The sequence below is a fragment of the Pagrus major genome, chromosome 7, assembly GCF_040436345.1.
Source record: "Pagrus major chromosome 7, Pma_NU_1.0".
Taxonomy (NCBI): Eukaryota; Metazoa; Chordata; class Actinopteri; order Spariformes; family Sparidae; genus Pagrus; species Pagrus major.
The window spans coordinates 29,255,872-29,275,392 of record NC_133221.1 but is presented as its reverse complement, the minus strand read 5'-3'; the positions used below and the strand labels follow the sequence as shown (position 1 = coordinate 29,275,392).

Below are 19,521 nucleotides of genomic sequence, written 5' to 3'. Positions count from 1 at the left end.
GCCCTGCTCTGGCATCTCAACAGAGAGGAGGGAGGGGGATGAGAGGGAGAGGAGAAATGTTAAAGCTCTGATGGAAAGATAAAAGTGAGGCGATGTTCAACACTGAGTGAGAGACGGTAGAAAGGAACAGGGACAGGGAGAGGGACCAGTCTGAACTGAGGTATTTTCACACACATTGACAATGAGTGACTGTAAACAAGGCTCGGTCGGACACAAGGCTCATTTCAGCTGTTTGTAGGCCATGCCACTGTAATGGAGTGCTGTTGATGACAGCACTGTGCAGCAGAAGCAGACCAGGAATAGAACAGAGAGAAACAGAAGATGCTGAAGAAGGGGGACAGGAAGCAAAGAGACTATTTTTACCCCTGGTTGCTACTGCTTTTTCCATGGCATCTTTGTGGTATTTCCATGGTGGCGGTGGCACAGTGAGCCTATTTGATATGGGTTACAGTGGTTTGATTGTGTGCACCATTTATTGAATAAGGGAATTTCATGGGAATACATGCAAGCATACAGACTGGCATTATAAGGCACTGAAAGTGAGTGTCAGCTAAACAGGTGCCTTCTGTGTGTTGGTTGTGTGCCTTGTACATTACAGTTTAGTATGCATGATTTGCCTGACAAACTTCTCCATCAGCAGGGTTCATTTACTCTTTCAACTCTCCCTCTCTCTTTCCCTCGGCTCTAGCCATGTCACACCCTTCCTCCTCTTTCTTTTCCTTCTTGTTCCTTCCTGTGCCTTGTCAGCTGTTGATTTGTGGTTGATTGTGGAAGTGTTAGCTATGTGAGAATGCATTTGTTGTTCTAGGTTCGAAGACTGAGCCATTCACTAATATATATAACTATGGATGACGCTTCTCCACTTCATCCCACTGCAAAAAAAATTTAACTCAAATCTCCCAGGTGTTGGCCCATACATACGCCTGTTCAGTCATGAGCAGGGCTTGGCTGTCAAGTCCTTTTTATAGCATCAAAAATCTGATTAAATCCAAACTGATCAGAAAAAAATTAACTCTCGAACATCAGGGTGATAAGAACGACCTAAAATGACACAGATCATCTTTGGAAAAGCTAAGATTTACTTGATTTACTTATTTTTAGTTTAGCCAGTGTCTCATCAACATGGAACTGTACCTGAAACACCTCATCAGACCAATCAGAGCAGCCTTGGTATTCAGGAGGGAGGCCTTAAAGAGACAGGAGCTAAAACAGAGCGTTTCAGATGGAGAGCTGCAGCACTGGACAGTATGAGAAAACTGATGTTTTTTGAGCACTAAAGCACGTAAACCTATTCTAGTAGTAACCCAAAATAAAATAATGAACCTAAAAATGAGCACTATATGTCTCCTATTAATAGGTTGGTTGGCCATATAGCTAGCATGGGATACTATCTACTGCATTTCTCTTTTGCTTCGTAATACTCCCCAACTCTGGGGGGCTTCTACTAACATGCCTCAGGACAGTACTGTGAGCCGCACACATCACACTGTCATTACCTGTGGGTTGTAAATGTTATTAAGGTGATTCCCCAGGATACATGGATGTGTGTGGGCACATGTGTTTTTGCAAAACATGTAACTGAGACGGCATCAAAACTAAATTCTCTCTTTTTTTTTCTTTTCAAGAAAAAGCTGTGGTGTGGTTTGTCTTCAGATCACCAGTTTAAATATATAGCGCTGTTGAGTGTTATACAAAATTCATGTGGTGCATTAGTATGCAGGAATGGGAAATTCCTCTCGGCTTTGTACTCTGTGTGTAATACAAAAACACAGAGAAGAACAAGAGTGAAAGTGGTCCTTAGAGTAACATGGCATAACATTTGGTGCTCTACAACTCAGGAAGTATGTGGGCTTTTCCGACATGCTCTCTAAATTTCTCCTGCCAAGACTGAATGCCTTTTCCTGTCAAGATGTCTTACCTCAAGCCAAAAGCACGGTTGCTCCTCCACTCAATGCAGCTCGCCATTATTCTCTGTCAGCCATCTGTCAGAAATTGATGACAGAGATGGAAAGCAAGGAATGCAAGCGGTTTGTGAATTATTGATACAATCTAAGTGACAGTTATTAAAAGTAAAATGTTGGCTTTATATAAACTTAACATCTGTGTGTGTGTGTATCTCTCTCCCAGGAAAGTCGGATGTCTTTATCCAGCTGGATCTGGAAGCAGAGTTTCATTTCACTCACCTGATTATGACCTTCAAGGTAGGATAGAAGTCCTTGTCATCAACTCATTGAGCTGTATTGAGTAGTAGCTGGAAAAAGTAACTGAAAGCTCCTTTTGTTTTGTACTTTCTTTTTAAAACCACAAAGAGTTTTGTCTGAGACTTTCTTCTCTTGCAGACTTTCCGTCCAGCAGCCATGCTGATTGAGCGGTCAGCAGATTTTGGTCGTACCTGGCAGATTTACCGCTACTTTTCCCACGATTGCGCTACTACCTTTCCTGGAGTGTCCCAGGGTCCTTTGCGTAACATTAATGATGTCATCTGTGAGTCACGCTACTCTGACATTGAGCCGTCGACGGAGGGAGAGGTGAGTGATTGATTAAAGGAATAACCCAAAATAGCGTCAAGGTCACAAAAACTTATTGTACTTTATTGTACTTTTATTTCAGAATACATTTTTTCAGACATGCTTCTATTTTTTGTTGGCTGTGGGCCCCACAAATACTGTACACATACAGCCTGTCCCAGCCCTGCTGAGAATTTGATGAAAGGATCAAAACCACTCCTCCTGTCTTAGCACTCTCAGTAGAGGAGCTTAGCCTAACATAAATACTAGAAGCAGGTGGAAACAGTTAGCCTGGTTCTGTCCAAACCAAATTCTTCTTGTTTTGTTGTTTTTGCTGTTGTGAATAAATTACACAAACGCTATATATTTTCCTAATTACTAAAAGCTATGCTCTTGTGCCTGGACACACCAGCCTGTGTACTATGAGGACCTACTGGCAACTACGAGCAGGTGTAGTTTAGGTGTGATGACCAGCGAGAGGACTGTTCGTTTGAAAACAACATGACAACATGGCGACTCCTCCAGAGGTTAGCTATAGCATCAGTAACAACAGAAGAGTACATTTCATTAAGAGAAGAGCAAAGAACCGCACTGACTTTCTCGATCAATAACATGTTTTTGCTCGTCTCTTGACTGACTTTGGCAAGAGTTTGATTTACCAATGGGCTCAGCTAGTGGTAGCTCTCCTACTGTTGATCTGATTGGTTGAAGTAAGCCCGAAATAGACAATGATAGACAAATGTCAGGTAAAGCTGTTTCCATTATTTCCTGTCATTATACTAAGCTAAGCTAACCATCTGCTGGCTCGAGCGTAGTTTTTATCGTAATGAAATGAGAGAGTTTTGATCTTCTCATCCAACTTTCAGCAAGAAGGCGAAAATGAGCCTATTTTCAAAACTGTTGAGCTGTTCCTTTAAAGCCTTGACTTGAGTAGCATATCACATGATCATTTTCCTTATTCCTTATTCCAATGACAATTTAATTTCCACGTCCTGCATTTGAAAGCAAAGAGACATAGAGGACAAAAAACACAGTACATGTAAAAAACACAACCAAAATCTTTAGTGCACACACTGAATACTGCTCAGGCATGCAGACCACTAAGTGTAAAGTCTGATTTACACTCATGCTGCATACTCATTTTATCAGTATTCCAAGTCTCAAAAAGTTAAAATATTTCATGTGTTTGTATACCATGTGTGTCCTGGCCTAGGTTATCTACAGAGTGTTGGATCCAGCCATCAGGATTATGGATCCATACAGCCCGAACATCCAGAGTAGGTCACACTCGTATTTTTAACAGCAGAATGATGATATATAACACTACAGGGTTATGCAACACACCAAGTTCATGTTTGACAAGCATGAATACCTTGTTTAGGTGTGTCAATGCTGCTGTGCAGGCAGAAGGCTCTTTGATGTGTATTTGACCTGTGTACTTATTTGGTGGTCACCTAAAAAAAAGATAAAAAATATTTTATTTGTTTCTATGCAGTGACAGACCTTCCTACATTATCAAGAATGTTTCTGCTTTCATTTCACTGGTGCAACATCTGTGTCTCCTTATGTTACTCTGTGTCGTGAGTCAAATCTGTTAATGTACCTGGTGGACTACAGGGCTTCCCGTTCCTGTGAGTTCTGACTGATTATTTTCCATCACCACATCTGAATCCATGAATCAGAGACAGCTAACGAGTGTGCGGGAGCGTCCAATGACTTAGCAGGGGCTGAATCACAAAAAACAAAATGCAAAGTCTGTTGGGAATCACTGCTAATGCTAGCAAGCTACGCTGACTTACTAGCCTCCACGTGTCCGAGTGGATCACATAATTAACAGCCCAGTGGGCCCTTCAAAATGTTGAACTTTTTAAAGGGGCAGACGTCTTAAAACAGACATACCCAATTCTATGTGGACTTGAAAGTTGAAGAGAACTTCTTGTATCAACATGTGTAGGCTTTTTTTGGTCAGAAGTGCACAACAGAAGTTGATGGAGTGTCTCCTAGTAACACTGGCCCTCAGGCGTCAGTCAAACATTGCGATGAGAAACAGCCACCCTGAGGACTGAAGCTTTAAATGTTTCTACACATACTGTATTCTCTATTGAAATATTCAGTAGCTGCATCATTATGGTCTATTTCTATCATTTTCCTTTGCAAGCTATAGTCGCACTGGTCACCATAAATCAACCTCCAGTCGTCACAATTAGCTCTTTTTATCCAGCTGTAACACATTACAGGCTGTAACAGCCCCTCTCCCTGGGGTGTGAAACATGGCCCTGCTGTGTGGAAGACATGAGAGATGTGAAAAGCAGCTGTTCTTCTCCCACACAGCCTCACTGTCCGAGCTCTCCTGTTTAGACTGGCAGGACATGAGAGCTTTTCCCAGAAACCCGAGCTCGATTTCCAATGCAGCAGCAGAGGTTGTCTTGTTCTGTTGGTAAATGTCTCACTAGAACTGACCCACGTGAAGACCCCTGACCCCCTCACAGCTGAACAATCCATATTGACTGTCTGCTGTTGTCAAGACAATGAATCAACATCTGAAGTCATTTAGTAGAGTTTAGCCAGGCGAATCTTCCTCTAAACACATCACTGATTGGCAAACAATAATCCAAATCTCAGCCCTGACTCTGACTCTAACCTTAACCATTTATAAACTAAAGCATTTTACCAGTAGAGTAGGGATTAGGGATTATTCACAACCTCAGAGAAAGCGTGTCATGGAGGCTCAGTTGAGAACAAAAAGTCCTAAAGTATAATTTTTCTGTCTGGTCTAACACTCCACAGGTCTGGACAGCTAGCTCCACTGGTGACTGAGCTGAGTCACCATGAGGATCCTAATTAGGTTTTTTTTGTTGGTGTGAGCATGTTTCTGTCTCAGATTAGAAAAAAACATTTTTGAACTTCTCCTTTTACAAACAACAGTCTCATCAAACTGAAAAAAAGAAAAAGTAGTAGAGGGAAAAGCAGCTCCGTCTCCAAATTAGGAAATGCTAGAATACTGAAACACCAAACTAAGATGGTGAACATGCAAAACATTGTACCAGCTGAACATCAGCATGTAGCTCAAAGCATCGCTGTGCCTACAGTAAATACAGTCTGACAGAGCTGATGACCTAATTGACGACTCTTTTATGCCTGTTTTTGGTTTTCAGGAAGTCTATTTATTCATTACATCCCAGCAGAAAACAAGTTGATGTCGAAGTTCTATTTTTTTTAAACTGTAAAAAAGATTGGGTCACAAATCACTTTTCTCTCGCCCCTTTTTATACATTATGTTAGACAGAACTGTTAATAAATGTCAGTCTCAGGTTCAGCCTTTTGATTCCTGAAAGCTGCTGTTTGGCTGCTGGCTGAGACGTAGGACTGTTCTCTAGTCTGCTATTACAGCATGAGGAGAAACAGACAGCGTCTCAGTGCAGTGGAACTGAAGGGATTAGCTCTTGTCTGTCAGAAAGGGATTCTATTACTGCAGATAAAGTCAGCGGGGCAGGGTCACAGTTTGAAAAATGAAGCCTATGAAACATTTCATCCATCTTACCGTAACACTGCTGCTCCAACTCCAGCAGGCTTTAAAATGACAAGTCACTCAGGAAGCTTAAAGTGCCAGTCATGACCAAGTTAGAGTAGCAAGAAGAGTTTGAAGAGGACCCAATGCAGGCTGCAGCTGCTCTGATGCAAATGTTCATAAAACTAATAGTTATATTCATCATGATGATCATATAATAATCTGCCTCATTTACGAATCTAGTGTTGGAAACAGAGTTGTTTTTATTTCCACTCTAAACAAGTGTTTTGAAGACAGTATGATTGATTGTAATTTGTATTCACTCTGTGGCCTACTGTTTGTTAGAGTTAATCTTGGTAGTGTTGGCATATTTCCTCTGCTCTTTGCATGGAAAAAGTAGGCACATAAGAAGCACAACCGTGTTATGACACAGAAGAGAAATGTGTGTGCCCCTGTGAAAATGTGTGTGAAGTGTGTTGGTATTCTTGGGTATTTTGGCACAGCTGTATTAGGTTGTGTGTGTGTGTGGATGACTACCCGTGAACAGCTGGACTGTAACAGCCAGGGAGGTTCTGACCATGGCTACTAACCCTAACCCTACTCCAGCAGATTGACAGGACGAAGAGATAGAGTAATCTCCCTGGAAAGGCATTATCTATCTCCTTCTTGGGAATTTTCTCCCTGTGAGGATGGTTTGAGAGGCAGGATGTGGGAAGACCCATTTCAACACCACATTCCATTATTGTCCATCCTTTTCGGATTTTCCCTTTAGTGGGAATGTTCCTGAAACTCACAAATGGCATCTTGCTTGATATATGGAGAGACTGTTAAGTTCAGTCAGACACCTACGTCAAGGAATTGACTATTTATAGCAGGTGGTGCTACAGTAACATTTGGCTGAGAAGGTTCTGCAGCGAGCGCTCAAAGAATTCGATCAGCAGCGAGGATCCTTCTGGAGAGCTTTTCTTTAACAACTGCATACATAAACACTTTGAGTTAATACCAGCGGCAAAAATGTGGCACATAAGTAGGAGGTTGGGGTGGTGGAGGGAGCTGCAGCAACAAACACTGTTTCCATGAAGGTATAAGCAAAGCAACATGGCAGGGGCCAGTTTTATTGGCTGCGCTGCACACCTACATCAATATCATTGGATGTGACAAATCAGCTGATAGCAACACATGAGCCAGTGATTTTGAAACATGAATAAAAGTGATGATGCCAATCAGGTGATGCAAGCACAACTTCAGTTCTCTGCCTGAACTATTAATATTCTGCCTCTGAATGGGTTGATTTAGACAGAGAAGGTTGTGCAATCAAACATTTCCTAACCAGGTTGCCAATCACTGGCACATTGAAAGTTGTGAAGTTTCAGATTTTGTTTTGGGGTTTTTATTGACAATTCTAGTGGTGCGACTCTCGAGATGGCAACGATGGTTGGTCGGTCTATTGTCTGTTTGGTCGGTCGGTAGCTCAATAACTATGGATTGGATGGATTACCATGAAACCATAAACCCAGCCTGGAGAATGTCTCCTAACTTTTGGTTATCCCCTAACTTTTCATCCTGGACTGCCAGCAGGTTTAAAATTTGACTTTTTCCATTACTGGGGCCTCATTTATAAAACAGACTTCGAATCAATTTTGGTCTTCAGTATGACTCTTCAGTAATGATCTTATCTATGAGCAAAGTCTGGACTTAACAAAAGTGATTTTCCTGCTGGTTATGCATCTGCGTCCAAGCCCGTGATGAACTGTACATGAAGTTTATGTGTTTGGCTTAGTTTATCAACCCAATGTTTAGTTCACCTAATAACACATGTTTTATTTTCTCTTTGGTCCATGGCTATTCCTAACTGAACTCTCATTTGTGCACCCTCCTGGTGCTGCGAAACCTCCCTCTTGGATGCCACTGTGGTAGATAAAACAAGATAAAGTGCCCTCTAGGGGGCCCTTCCAGTGGACAAAACGTGCTGAAGTGCCCTCTCTTCACTAGAAATGTATCACGGCTTCCCCGCCCAGCAAACATCCTGATTCCGTCACTGTTCTCATCAGTTTCAGTTGAATTGCTTTAATGAAAATAAGTAAATGCTAACGCACTAAACTAAGATGGTGAACATGGAAAACTTTATACCTGCTACTCAATGTAACCTCAAGTAGCCCCAAAACTCTGAGGACTAACTCAGATCCTCAGATTATCCTGCTGCTCACCCGTAATGCTTCGCCACACACACACAGTTCTGTCATACTCCACTGGCCTTGTGAGAGGTTGTCTTATTTGTGCAGTGTGTATGTATGTCAGTGTGTGAGTTTGTTTGTATTTCAAACCAATTTTTAGCATCTTTTACCTCACCAACTTGTGTCATACAACATTCTGAGACTACTAGTCCCCATATAACAGAAAACTTCAACTAAACTACTCATTCTGAATACAAACCTGCATTATGTTCCTCTCTCACTTATTCTCTTCATGTCCTTCCCCCAACAGACCAGCTAAAGATCACCAACTTGAGAGTGAACTTCACCAAGCTTCACACACTGGGAGACAACTTGCTGGACCCCAGAGCTGAAATCAAAGAAAAGTATTACTACGCCATATATGAGCTTGTCGTACGTGGAAACTGCTTTTGCTACGGCCACGCTTCAGAGTGCGCCCCCATCGATGGCATCAGGGATGATATAGAAGGAATGGTGAGTGATGAGGCTTCAGTTACTGGGCTGACTTTTAAGCAGCAGTTTTTCCCCTCCTGTAATTTACTCTGATCATTTAAAAGCTCTTGGTTCTTCATCCCATATAGATTGCCTTAACTCCTGGTCTCATCTCTTTCTAAGGTTCACGGCAGGTGTGTGTGTAACCATAACACCAATGGTTTGAACTGTGAGCAATGTGATGACTTTTACAATGACCTGCCCTGGAGACCAGCAGAAGGACGCAACACCAACGCCTGCAAGAGTGAGTACAGAGGAGGAAGATGAGGGGAAATTAAGTTCAGTGTGAAAACATCACAGATTTATGAGCCAATAGAGACTGCCACTCGATTATTTGTCATCAGGCTTTTTAACTGATTGACAGTCTGGGGTATTTACAGCTCTAGAAATATAACCTGGGCTGCATCTGCGTGTGGATAGTAAACACTTGGTGGAAGTGAAATATCAGAATGACAATAGAAACATAAACATATGAGTTTAAAATGAATGTTTTTTTCTAGAGTGTAACTGCAATAGCCACTCCAGTGTGTGTCACTTCGACATGGCGGTTTATCTGGCCACTGGAAACGTCAGTGGAGGAGTGTGTGACGACTGTCAGCACAACACCATGGGACGCAACTGTGAGATGTGCAAACCTTTCTATTATAAAGACCCTTTTAAGGATATCAGGGACCCACGAGTCTGCATAGGTGAGTGTGTGTTTGTTTTCCCTATCAGAGAATATCTTAGAATATATACTAATGGCATTTTCTGAATGAGGCAAAAATACTCCATGAGGTTAAAGGGACCACAACAGGAAGTTAGTTATTGCAGTTTGGCCTGCTGATTAGTTCTCTGACTCATTACACTGTCAAATCTGAGCACCCACACATGATACAGTACACATATTGTTCAGTGTGACTTACACTTTCTTTCTTTTTTAAAACTGTATTCATTGTCTTTTTTACAAATAAAGTGCAATAACACAGTACAACACAACTCCAACAAACTTGACTTACACTTTCGAATCATTATCCCTGATGTCCATTGTGAATACATGTTCAAAAATGTGTTTATAAATAATAGAAACAAGATGCTCCTTATAGGTCCAGAACCTGTTTGAGAATCATCACATTTTGAAGTTTGATTCAGTACCAATCTGTCACTGGATGATAGTTGTCTGTACATGCATGGCTGCATTGCTGACAGGACCAGCCAATATCCAATTTCACCCTTTAATGGTGCCTATTTGTATGTCAAGATTGACAGTTGCACATGCTCATACTCATATATACAGTATATATAGTAGCAGTATATAATATAATATGATATAACACCAGTTATATGTGTAAATGTCAACCCAAATTTAGTCACTGGAGTTTTGTCTGAGCCCTACCACATTTTAGTAACAAATTACAGAAAAATGAAAAATATTATGGAAATAGAATGAGAGATTTAAAGAAACTTGTAGGAGAAGATTCAACAAAGTGTTTTGTTTTTGTTACTTTTCTTCTACGCCTGATGGCTCACATTTAAATAAATATATATAACTGGCCACATAGTGCCACCATCAGTGACATGTTTGATATGACATAAAAGTCTGTGTGCCAATTATGATTTCATGAGCATTTGTAGCATTTGAGATATTAACACTTATCCACACTCGCATAGATCACAATTCAAAAAGGACTGGATAAAATGTTTCAGATCTCAAATAATGTATGTATCAAAAAGCTGCATATTGCTCACACCGATACGAAAGTATATAGTAATGTGTATGGTTGTGTGAGCATACTGTACGTGGTGTGTGTTCAAGAACTAGCATGCATGTGTGAGCATTTTATTCATTTATTTATTTATTTTATCAGGACCCTTATTAAACTAATCACAACAGAGGCTGTTCTTCCTGGGGTCCAGTCACCACGTTAATACTACATTAAAATCACATTGTAACACACACCAATTAATAACATGCAAAGATATGCATCAAGTTTACCTTTCCATGCATTAAAATTCTACCTGCACCTGTCTGTCCCGTAGCTTGCGACTGTGACCCAGATGGTTCCCAGAATGGAGGGATGTGCGACAGCCACACGGACCCTTCCCTCGGCATGGTGGGAGGTCAGTGCCGTTGCAAGGCCAATGTGGAGGGTCCGCGCTGTGACAAGTGTAAGACCGGCTTCTTCGGCCTGAGCGCTGACAACCCCCAGGGCTGCCAACGTGAGTACAGTTTCTATTATCGCTCACACAAACAGAAATGTTTTGATGACCCAAACTGATTTGAAAGCCCGCTAGTTCCAACATAAATAATGAATCTGTTATTGCAATCAATAGTGTCATATTTCAATCCTTACTACAGTCCAAAGGGCACAGATTGTCTTTGATTAATGTTCATTTCTTGAAACCTTCCCCATCCTCAAGATGCAAAAGAGGTGGGGGACTCTTTTAGCCCTGAGTAGTGCGTCTTCCGGTCTTCCTCTCAGGCTGCATATGGCCCCAACAACCTCCACCCATAAGAGAGGGTAGACTCAATGTTTCCTAAAAGGCAAAACACAGAGCAAGAAAAGTCCACAAATGACTTACAGCTGCTTATAAAGTTTTATTAAGTTTAAAAACATTCGTGACCGAATCGAACAATGTTTGTTAAAGTGGTGTGAGGTGGAAAGTGAGCATGTGTCTCAGTGGAAATGTTGCCCCTGCCTACTCGGCGTTGTAATAATTGATCTGCTAACCAGGGTCACATAGAAATTGATTTAGAAATAGCTTAAAAAAGATTTATTCATTTATTACTTTAAAACCCTGCTTTTCCCTGTGCTGCAGTAACTATTTAACTGTCTGTTGGAAACCTCATCAATTTTGCCCTCACCTTGTGCCTCCAGCTTGCCGTTGTGACCATAGAGGAACAGTGTCAGGAAGTTCTCAGTGCGACCCGGTCAGTGGAGACTGCTTCTGCAAGCGTCTTGTCACTGGACGCAGCTGTGACCAGTGTTTGGTAAGACAGTGCAGAAAAACCTTTTGGCTTTGACGGAAAATGTCTTTCTTTCTCCATCTCTCTCTCCTCACCACTGACTCAACAGACAACAACAGGCAACAATCCCTATTGCTGGTAATATAGCAGTGAACAAAAAACCTGTTCCTGATGACCTTTCTTACCCATAGATAACAGTGTTTTTCTGTTACTTTATTGTCTGATGTTTGAAACTAAACACGGTTCAATAACATTTGAGTATAAGCATTGAATCGCATTGCCTTGCATATCACTTAGAGTTCCACATAAAATATTTCTTCCCTTTTCCTTATTTTCTCTTTGCTTCCATATTACTGCTCCTGTTCTTCTTCACCCTGTTTCTCATATTCTCCTCCCACCCTTTCTGCTCAGCAGCCCAGGATGTTAGCTGATGATCAGCTTCCTGTTATAATTCAACCTCTTGTCCCAAACCTACTCAGCCAGGAATAGTGTAGGCAGGAATGTGAGCTCCTGCCTGGGCCCTGTGTCTAAATTTAACCGGGGGATTTGAGGCTTGTCCGGTCGGTGTAGTTTACAGCGGGCCTAAAATGGTCAGGGTCTGGACCTGGTCCTAAAGTGGATCCTGTCTTCTGATGAATCTCATTTTAGTAGCGATAGTGTGATGTCAACAGTGGACAGAAACAGTACCTCACTGTGGTGAAAGTGTATTTAACAATAAATTAAATTCAATAAAAGAGATACCAGTTTAAGTGTGCACTTAAAAGAAGAGAAAAAGGTAATGCCATCACTGCCTTACAGTTTCTCTTGTTCACATCCAGGCACAGACCACCATCACTGAACTGTAGAGATGGAAGTTTGTCCACAAACTCGAACTGGATTCATGCAAATTGAGTATAAAGTGACCAGATTCTTATATAATACTAAGGGAGAAGCCACACATTTTTAGCAAAGTACAAATACATCAGCCAAAACATACTTAAGATAAAAAACTGAAATTGCTGACTGCAAAAAATCCATTATTCTCAGTGTCAAGTCAGCTCTTTTTAAAGAGCAAAACAACTGTCAACTGAGGGAAAAACTGGCAGTAATGATATGCCCCAAAGCTATGAATGTTGTTTTATTGGATTAGAGAGTTAGATAGATAGTGAGAGTATGACTCACACTCATGTATAACAGGGGAAGTTCCCCTCTCACTTTATAATAGCATGGAGAGTGATGCATCATGTCTGTCTGGAGATAACTCTTCAGCTGTTAAATGGTTGCTCTGCCCTTTTGTGTTTCTGCCTGTCACTCACACTACCCTCTGTCTGTCCCTCTGTGTTTCCAGCCAGAACACTGGGCTCTGAGCCACGACCTGAACGGCTGCCGGGGCTGCGAGTGTGATATCGGAGGAGCCCTAGACAACCAGTGAGTGACGCTGTAGCTTTAATCCTCAGTCACAGGTCACAAATCATGTGCGAGGCTGTTACAATTAAACTGCATGTAGGCCCCTTTCAGATGTTTTTGTCTTGAGACTTGACGCTCAGAAATTAATTACCATCCCTAAAATAGCGACTGCAACTTTGCAAGCAGTAATTTGTTACACCTCTAGTCATTTTAATTATTTAATGGATTCCTTTTCTGTGTCGTGAGAGGTGACATCCTCTTTTCAAACATCAAACATTAATTCAGTTCCCTGATGATAGACTGGATTTCCATGCTAGCTAAGTGACCATGAGGTTTACTTTTGTGGTTGTGAGTGAAATTTCTCAACAACTGTTAGATAGATTGCAGTGAAATTTGGTGCATTCATGTTCCCCTCAAGAAGAATTCTATTCACTTTGGTGATCTCATCACAAGCTCAAAATTCTACTTTGGTTTATGATGAATACTGACAAAACGTCTGGCCTCAGCTGTACTTTGAGTTTAGTGCTAATTATCTAATTTTAGTTATGCTAACCTGCTGAACTAAGATGGTGAATGTGGTAAACACACCTGCTAAACTTCAGCATGTTAGCATAGTCATTCTGAGCATGTTAGCGTGCTGATGTTAGCATGTACGGCTTCACAGAGTCAGCAGACTCTTGTTGTTAGCTTGTCTTGGTATAAAGCGGTCATGATTTTGGTGAGGATTTTTTTGATAGATGAAGATTAACTGTAAAAATAGATGTAAATTGTTTACATGAGTGGAAAAAAGGCTAAGCAGGCAACAATGGCAGCAAAATAATACAGCTGTCTGTGTCTTCTTTGTAGCTGCTCCGTGGAGAGTGGTCAGTGTCGCTGCCGCAGTCACATGACAGGACGCCAGTGTACACAGGTGGAGTCTGGATATTTCTTCATTGCTCTGGATCATTTCCTTTATGAGGCTGAGTTGGCCAAAATGGGGCAGGTAAGCACACTATTCTTTATCTGCAAGCACTTGTATTGGAGTGATTCTGTATGTAAACATATTTCAAATTGTATCTGATTACGTCTATGTTCTCAGGGCTCTATCTTGGAGACCAGGGAGCACCAGCCAGGTCGCCCCGCCACATGGACGGGCATTGGGTTTGCTCGAGTACCTGAGGGTGGCACCCTAGAGTTCCTCATCAGTAGCATCCCCTATTCAATGGAATATGACCTGCTTATCCGTTATGAGTCACAGGTCTGTGTGTGTGCGTGTGCGTGTGTGCGTGTGTGTGTGTTTGTGTGTGTGTACATGTGCCTTTATCATCACTGACTCATCAGATTAAACTGAAGCACTTAAAGGAATAGTAATCATTTTTTTAAATATGCTTATTTTTCTCCTTGCTAAGAGTTAAATGAAAAGATGGATACCAGCCTCATTCATTTGTATTTAAAAAGGTAGTGAAGTGACCCCAGAAAGCCAGGACAGTAAATAGCCCCACACAACACCCTTAGTAAAACCACAAGTTTACACTTTGGCTTTATTTAAATATAATGTGACAAAATATAACATATTAATTAGTGATTTAGAGGTGCTGGTAGGCAGACTCTCATATCATTGGAGATAGCTAGCTGTTTCTCCCTGTTTCTAAACATAATGATAAACTAAGCCAGTCATCTCCTGAATCCAGCTTCATATTTGAAAATGAGAGTGGTATTGATCTTCTCGGCAGAAGAGTGAATAAGCATAATTCACACAACTATTTATCTCTACTTACATGCAGCCTGTCCTGTACAGACAAAGCTCCACTGACTCTTATCAAAAGAGCAGACTAGTGGTTTTGCCATTCTTTCAGCCCTTTGCCTGGAAATCCTGTACATGTTAAGCTTCAGGCACTACTTCGTAACTGTACTTCAATTTTCCTACTCTCATATTTTATGATCAGTTTTCTTTTGACTGCATATTAACCATATATCGCTGATTCTGCCTAGATGCCTCGAGACTGGGAAGAAGTGCGTATAACAGTGATCCGTCCAGGGCCGATTCCTACCAGCAGCCCCTGTGGAAACACCATCCCAGATGATGACAGACTCACTGTTTCCCTGCCTGCTGGAGCCAGGTCTGTGGTACAAACATACAGACATAGATACACACACACACACACACACACACACACACACACAAATTACATAGGCTAACGTTCATTTACTGGACACTTACCCTAGCCATTACAATAACCACAACTTGCCTAACCCTAACCCTGATCTAAACTATGTCTTCACCCTAAAATGTAATGATTTACAGTCACATTATGGGGACTTGCATTTTGTCCCCATAAGAAAGGCAAGTCCCCACAATGTGACTGTGTAAAAGTATGTCCCCATATTAATAGTAAAACACGATCACTGACACATGCACACACACACACTCAAACTCACACAGTCACTAAATGGTAGCTGTGTGCTGCTTGTGTTTGCTCCAGGTTTGTGGTCCCTCCTCATCCTGTGTGTCTGGAGAGAGGTGTGACCTACACCCTCCGCTTTGAGTTCAGACGCTATCAGGACGCCAACAGTATCCTCAATGGCGCGGCCAACGCTGTCCTCCTTGTGGACTCTGTGAGATTAATTTATTTTTCCAGTCCTCTAAAATAGACATCTGACCTGTGAAGAATTGGTAGTTTTGAGTCCATACACAAACATCTCCCTAAATCAAAATTCATACATTTCCAGATTGCATTGATGCCCCGCCACTCCTCCATGGAGATGTTCAACGCAGGGGATCCAGCCTCTAACAACAGGAAGCAGACCTATGAGCGATATCGCTGCCACGAAGGGGCAAAGAGTGTGACCCGCCCGTTGATGAGTGACACCTGTGCTAAGCTAATCACCAGCATGTCGGCCATTATAAATGACGGGGCTCTGCGTGAGTGAAAGAAGTCTTATTAAATGTTTTTGCCTTGTTTGAATGACATGTATGATATTTGCTGTGCAGCAGGCTGCAGGGTTATGTGACCTTTACCCTGACCTCTGACCTCTGACCTGCTTCTGGAGGAAAAGAAAACATAGCCTCGACATTTGGATCAGTTTTTATTGGTAGAAGATTTTATTTTATTTTATTTTTTTACTTATTGATTTACTTAAATATCTATTAAAGTAAACCATACATATGTTCACATGTATAAACATGTTGGATCCAGTATTGATGATTTTTCTCAACTGAATCAATGTTTTTTTTTTAGTTTTTAGTTTTTATCTGATTGCAGATAAAATACATTAATTTAAAAATGCACTACTTCTCACTTAGTCAACAAACAAATGTAGTGGACAAAAAAAGTACAGTATTTGCCTCCAAAATGCAGTGGAGTGAAGTATTAAGTAGGAGAAAACAGAAATACTCAGGTACCATTATATTCATTTCAGCTTTTGTATCATTTAAATAACTTGGTGTTTAATTTATCTTTTATTTTAACTCCTAATGCCTACTATGATTGTAATGAGCATAGATTAAGACAGTGGCTAAAACTGTTTTGTAATGGAAACATTTTGAACATATTTATAAATGTTATGAATAAATGAAGCTGTAAATCTATGCAACATAGTTGGGTGACCTGTAATAATACTGCAGTCATAAAGACATGTTCAGTTATATTGTTTGTTCCTCTTGTTCCCAGAATTCAATGTGGATGTTCCCATACGGGACTTCATGCCTGTGCTTCTCTTTCCTCCTCCAGCTTGTAACTGTGATCCTCAGGGGTCCATCAGCTCCCTGTGTGATGTCCGTGGGGGCCAATGCCGCTGCAGGCCCAATGTGATTGGTCGACGCTGTGACCAGTGTGCTCCGGGAACTTACGGCTTTGGACCCTCAGGCTGCGTAGGTGAGTAACTCTAGCTCTTTCTAAATTTTCCTTAAAATCCAGAGAGGTGTTTATTGAGGATAAGATGTAACATGACATTTTCTGTATTTTTACTCCCCTAATTTGGCTGGGTTACTACAGACAGTACAACAGCTAATAAAGAAAATAAAAAATGAAATAAGAATACTCAAATCAAATCTCTCGGGGCCCACACACCACTACATTGGCTGCATTTTGATCTTTTATTCCATTTAGGAATTAAAATGACATGATGATGATGTATAGTGCCCTTGATAAGGTATACGCTATGATGCTGGCGCCCTCTACTGTCTCTCAGTACACAGAAATCCCAAGCTTCTTTACTTAAATAATATATTCCTGATCCCGCTTTTCTATTTCAATCTTTAATTTCTTCTCCTTTCCACTTCACCTCCTCCTTTCATGCTCTGCTCCTTCCTGTACACCCCTCATCCCTGTCCTCCCTCTGTCCAGCCTGTGGTTGCAGCTTGGAAGGCTCTGTGACTCGACTTTGTGACAAGTTCACCGGTCAGTGCCAGTGCCGTCCGGGAGCGTTTGGTCAGCGATGCGATGGATGCCAGGCGGGTCACTGGGGCTTTCCCAGCTGCCGACCCTGCCAGTGTAACGGACACACCGACGAGTGCGACCAGAGGACCGGAGCCTGCATCCGCTGCAGGGACAACACCGGAGGAGACAAGTGTGACAGGTGATGTTTCAGTGTGAAGGTGACCAAACTGCATGAGATCAGTTTTGGTTTATACTTATATTGTATGGGGATGTGGGAGTAAAGAAAGAGATTTAAAGGCTTTGGAGAAGAAAATGTTTTTGTATTTGTGTTAATCAGAAAACGTACTCCTCCATTTTGGTTAAACACCTGTGATCATAAAACAGCTAGCAAGTCTTGATACAATAACTAAAAATTGCAATATGCATTCTCCCATTATGTTATTGCAAAGTTAGTAGGCACATTGGTGTATTATATTGTTTGTGTGTAAAACGTCACTTAAATTATTAAATTAAAATGTGTCAGTTATAGAACAGCTTCAAATCAATTGCGACTTTTGATTTTTTTAACTTAACCTGATGCTACAAACCCTTTTGTTATTTCTGTAGGTGTGCCAATGGTTACTATGGTAACCCAGTGTTAGGCATAGTGTCCGGTGGTCAGTGTCGTCCATGCCCCTGTCCAGATGGGCCCAACAGTGGACGTCACTTTGCTGCTTCCTGTTACCAGGACAACCGTAGCAGACAGATTATCTGCAACTGTAACCAGGGTTACACAGGTAAACAAAACACCATGCTTGTTCTCTTTTTGTCCTTCCTCATTCATCAGTCCTCCCTTTCTCCTTTGTTCCTCCTCTTTATCATCGGAAAGTGATGCTGATGACATTAACATTGTGTCCAGATGTGTGTGTGTGTGTGTGTGAGTGTGTGTGTGTGTGTCTCTGTAGTTACAATACATTTCACATGGAAATTCATTGTAACTAAAGAGGGTGATTCATTTTCTACAGAACTTGTGTAATTGTGAACACCTGTTGAACCTGTTACACACCTCAACATTATCATACCACACCTTCATACTGCTCTTCATGATCCACTTTGTGCCAGTTTGAGTTTGAAAACATTATGTCAAAAACCTCTTCTGAGTCAAACGTATGAAGTGTAACTGTGTCTGTGATGTGTCTTAGAAAAACTACATGGTGCCATTTCATCTCATGTAGATGAAATGGCATGAGACGACTGCATCAGTCGTCTGGTGGAGTTTTGCTTAAGGAAGAGCCGATTATACAGCATAAATAACTTCAGTGATTGAAATGAACCTGAAAACAAAACTAGCCACACTAGCAGCTCTGTGAGGATACACTTTGGTTGGTATGTTTCGCATGTTAACCATCCTAGTTTGTAATGTTAGCATGCTGCTACTTAGCTAATAAGCACTACACAAAATAAAGCTGCAAATTTTGATCTGATGATAGCACTACACCAACAGCTCTTTCTGAGGGGGGCTTCAATATCTGAAACAAAAAGTCAACTTCATGGTGGGGCTAGAGGAAAAGTCAGGGGATCACCAAAGTCAGAAGACTTCATCTTCTGGGTACCGTGAATGTCTGTACAGCCAGACTGACTGATGACAATCCCATCAGCCCCTGGGCTTTGTGTGTGGTGCTAATTAGCTAATGTAAGCATGCTAACATGCTAATTTACCTAAATGGTGATTCACTATTGGTGAACATGATAAACATACGTGCTAAACATTAGCAGGCTTCAGTTGTCATCGTGAGCATGTTAGCATGTTGACATTAGCATTTAGCTCGAAGCACTGCTGTTGTTTCTAAATACAGCCTCACAGAGCTGCCAGCATGGCTCTGCACTGATTAAGATACTTTTTAATGGAACAAAATGTTGGCCAAAGGGTTTAACCTGATAGTGGTGTTCGAAGAAAGGTCATCTAAATCAAAAGTAATCATACTCTGGTGACCATGAATATCCATCCCTAATATCAGTTCTAAAAAATATCAGTACTAAAATTCCACTCTCCTATCTTATGTGACAACACTAAGGATATAACTAAGGTAAGGATGGTGTTTGTCCGTGGGCTCTAGTGAATGGTAACCTG

The 19,521-nt window shown here is 41.3% G+C and overlaps 1 protein-coding gene across 1 annotated transcript in view; it reads left to right on the top strand.

The window, feature by feature from the left end:
• The window catches only part of lamb2 (laminin, beta 2 (laminin S)), a 51,518-nt gene that overhangs the window by 20,722 nt on the left and 11,275 nt on the right, over nt 1-19,521 (top strand). Inside the window, exons 5-21 of the mRNA XM_073470951.1 lie at nt 2,128-2,201; nt 2,340-2,528; nt 3,721-3,784; nt 8,500-8,702; nt 8,844-8,964; nt 9,221-9,409; nt 10,740-10,919; nt 11,579-11,691; nt 12,995-13,074; nt 13,900-14,035; nt 14,132-14,290; nt 15,025-15,152; nt 15,516-15,648; nt 15,763-15,955; nt 16,764-16,907; nt 17,379-17,610; nt 18,018-18,187. Coding sequence (XP_073327052.1) covers nt 2,128-2,201; nt 2,340-2,528; nt 3,721-3,784; nt 8,500-8,702; nt 8,844-8,964; nt 9,221-9,409; nt 10,740-10,919; nt 11,579-11,691; nt 12,995-13,074; nt 13,900-14,035; nt 14,132-14,290; nt 15,025-15,152; nt 15,516-15,648; nt 15,763-15,955; nt 16,764-16,907; nt 17,379-17,610; nt 18,018-18,187 — 2,508 coding nt within the window. The remainder of the gene's footprint in view (nt 1-2,127; nt 2,202-2,339; nt 2,529-3,720; nt 3,785-8,499; nt 8,703-8,843; nt 8,965-9,220; nt 9,410-10,739; nt 10,920-11,578; nt 11,692-12,994; nt 13,075-13,899; nt 14,036-14,131; nt 14,291-15,024; nt 15,153-15,515; nt 15,649-15,762; nt 15,956-16,763; nt 16,908-17,378; nt 17,611-18,017; nt 18,188-19,521) is intronic.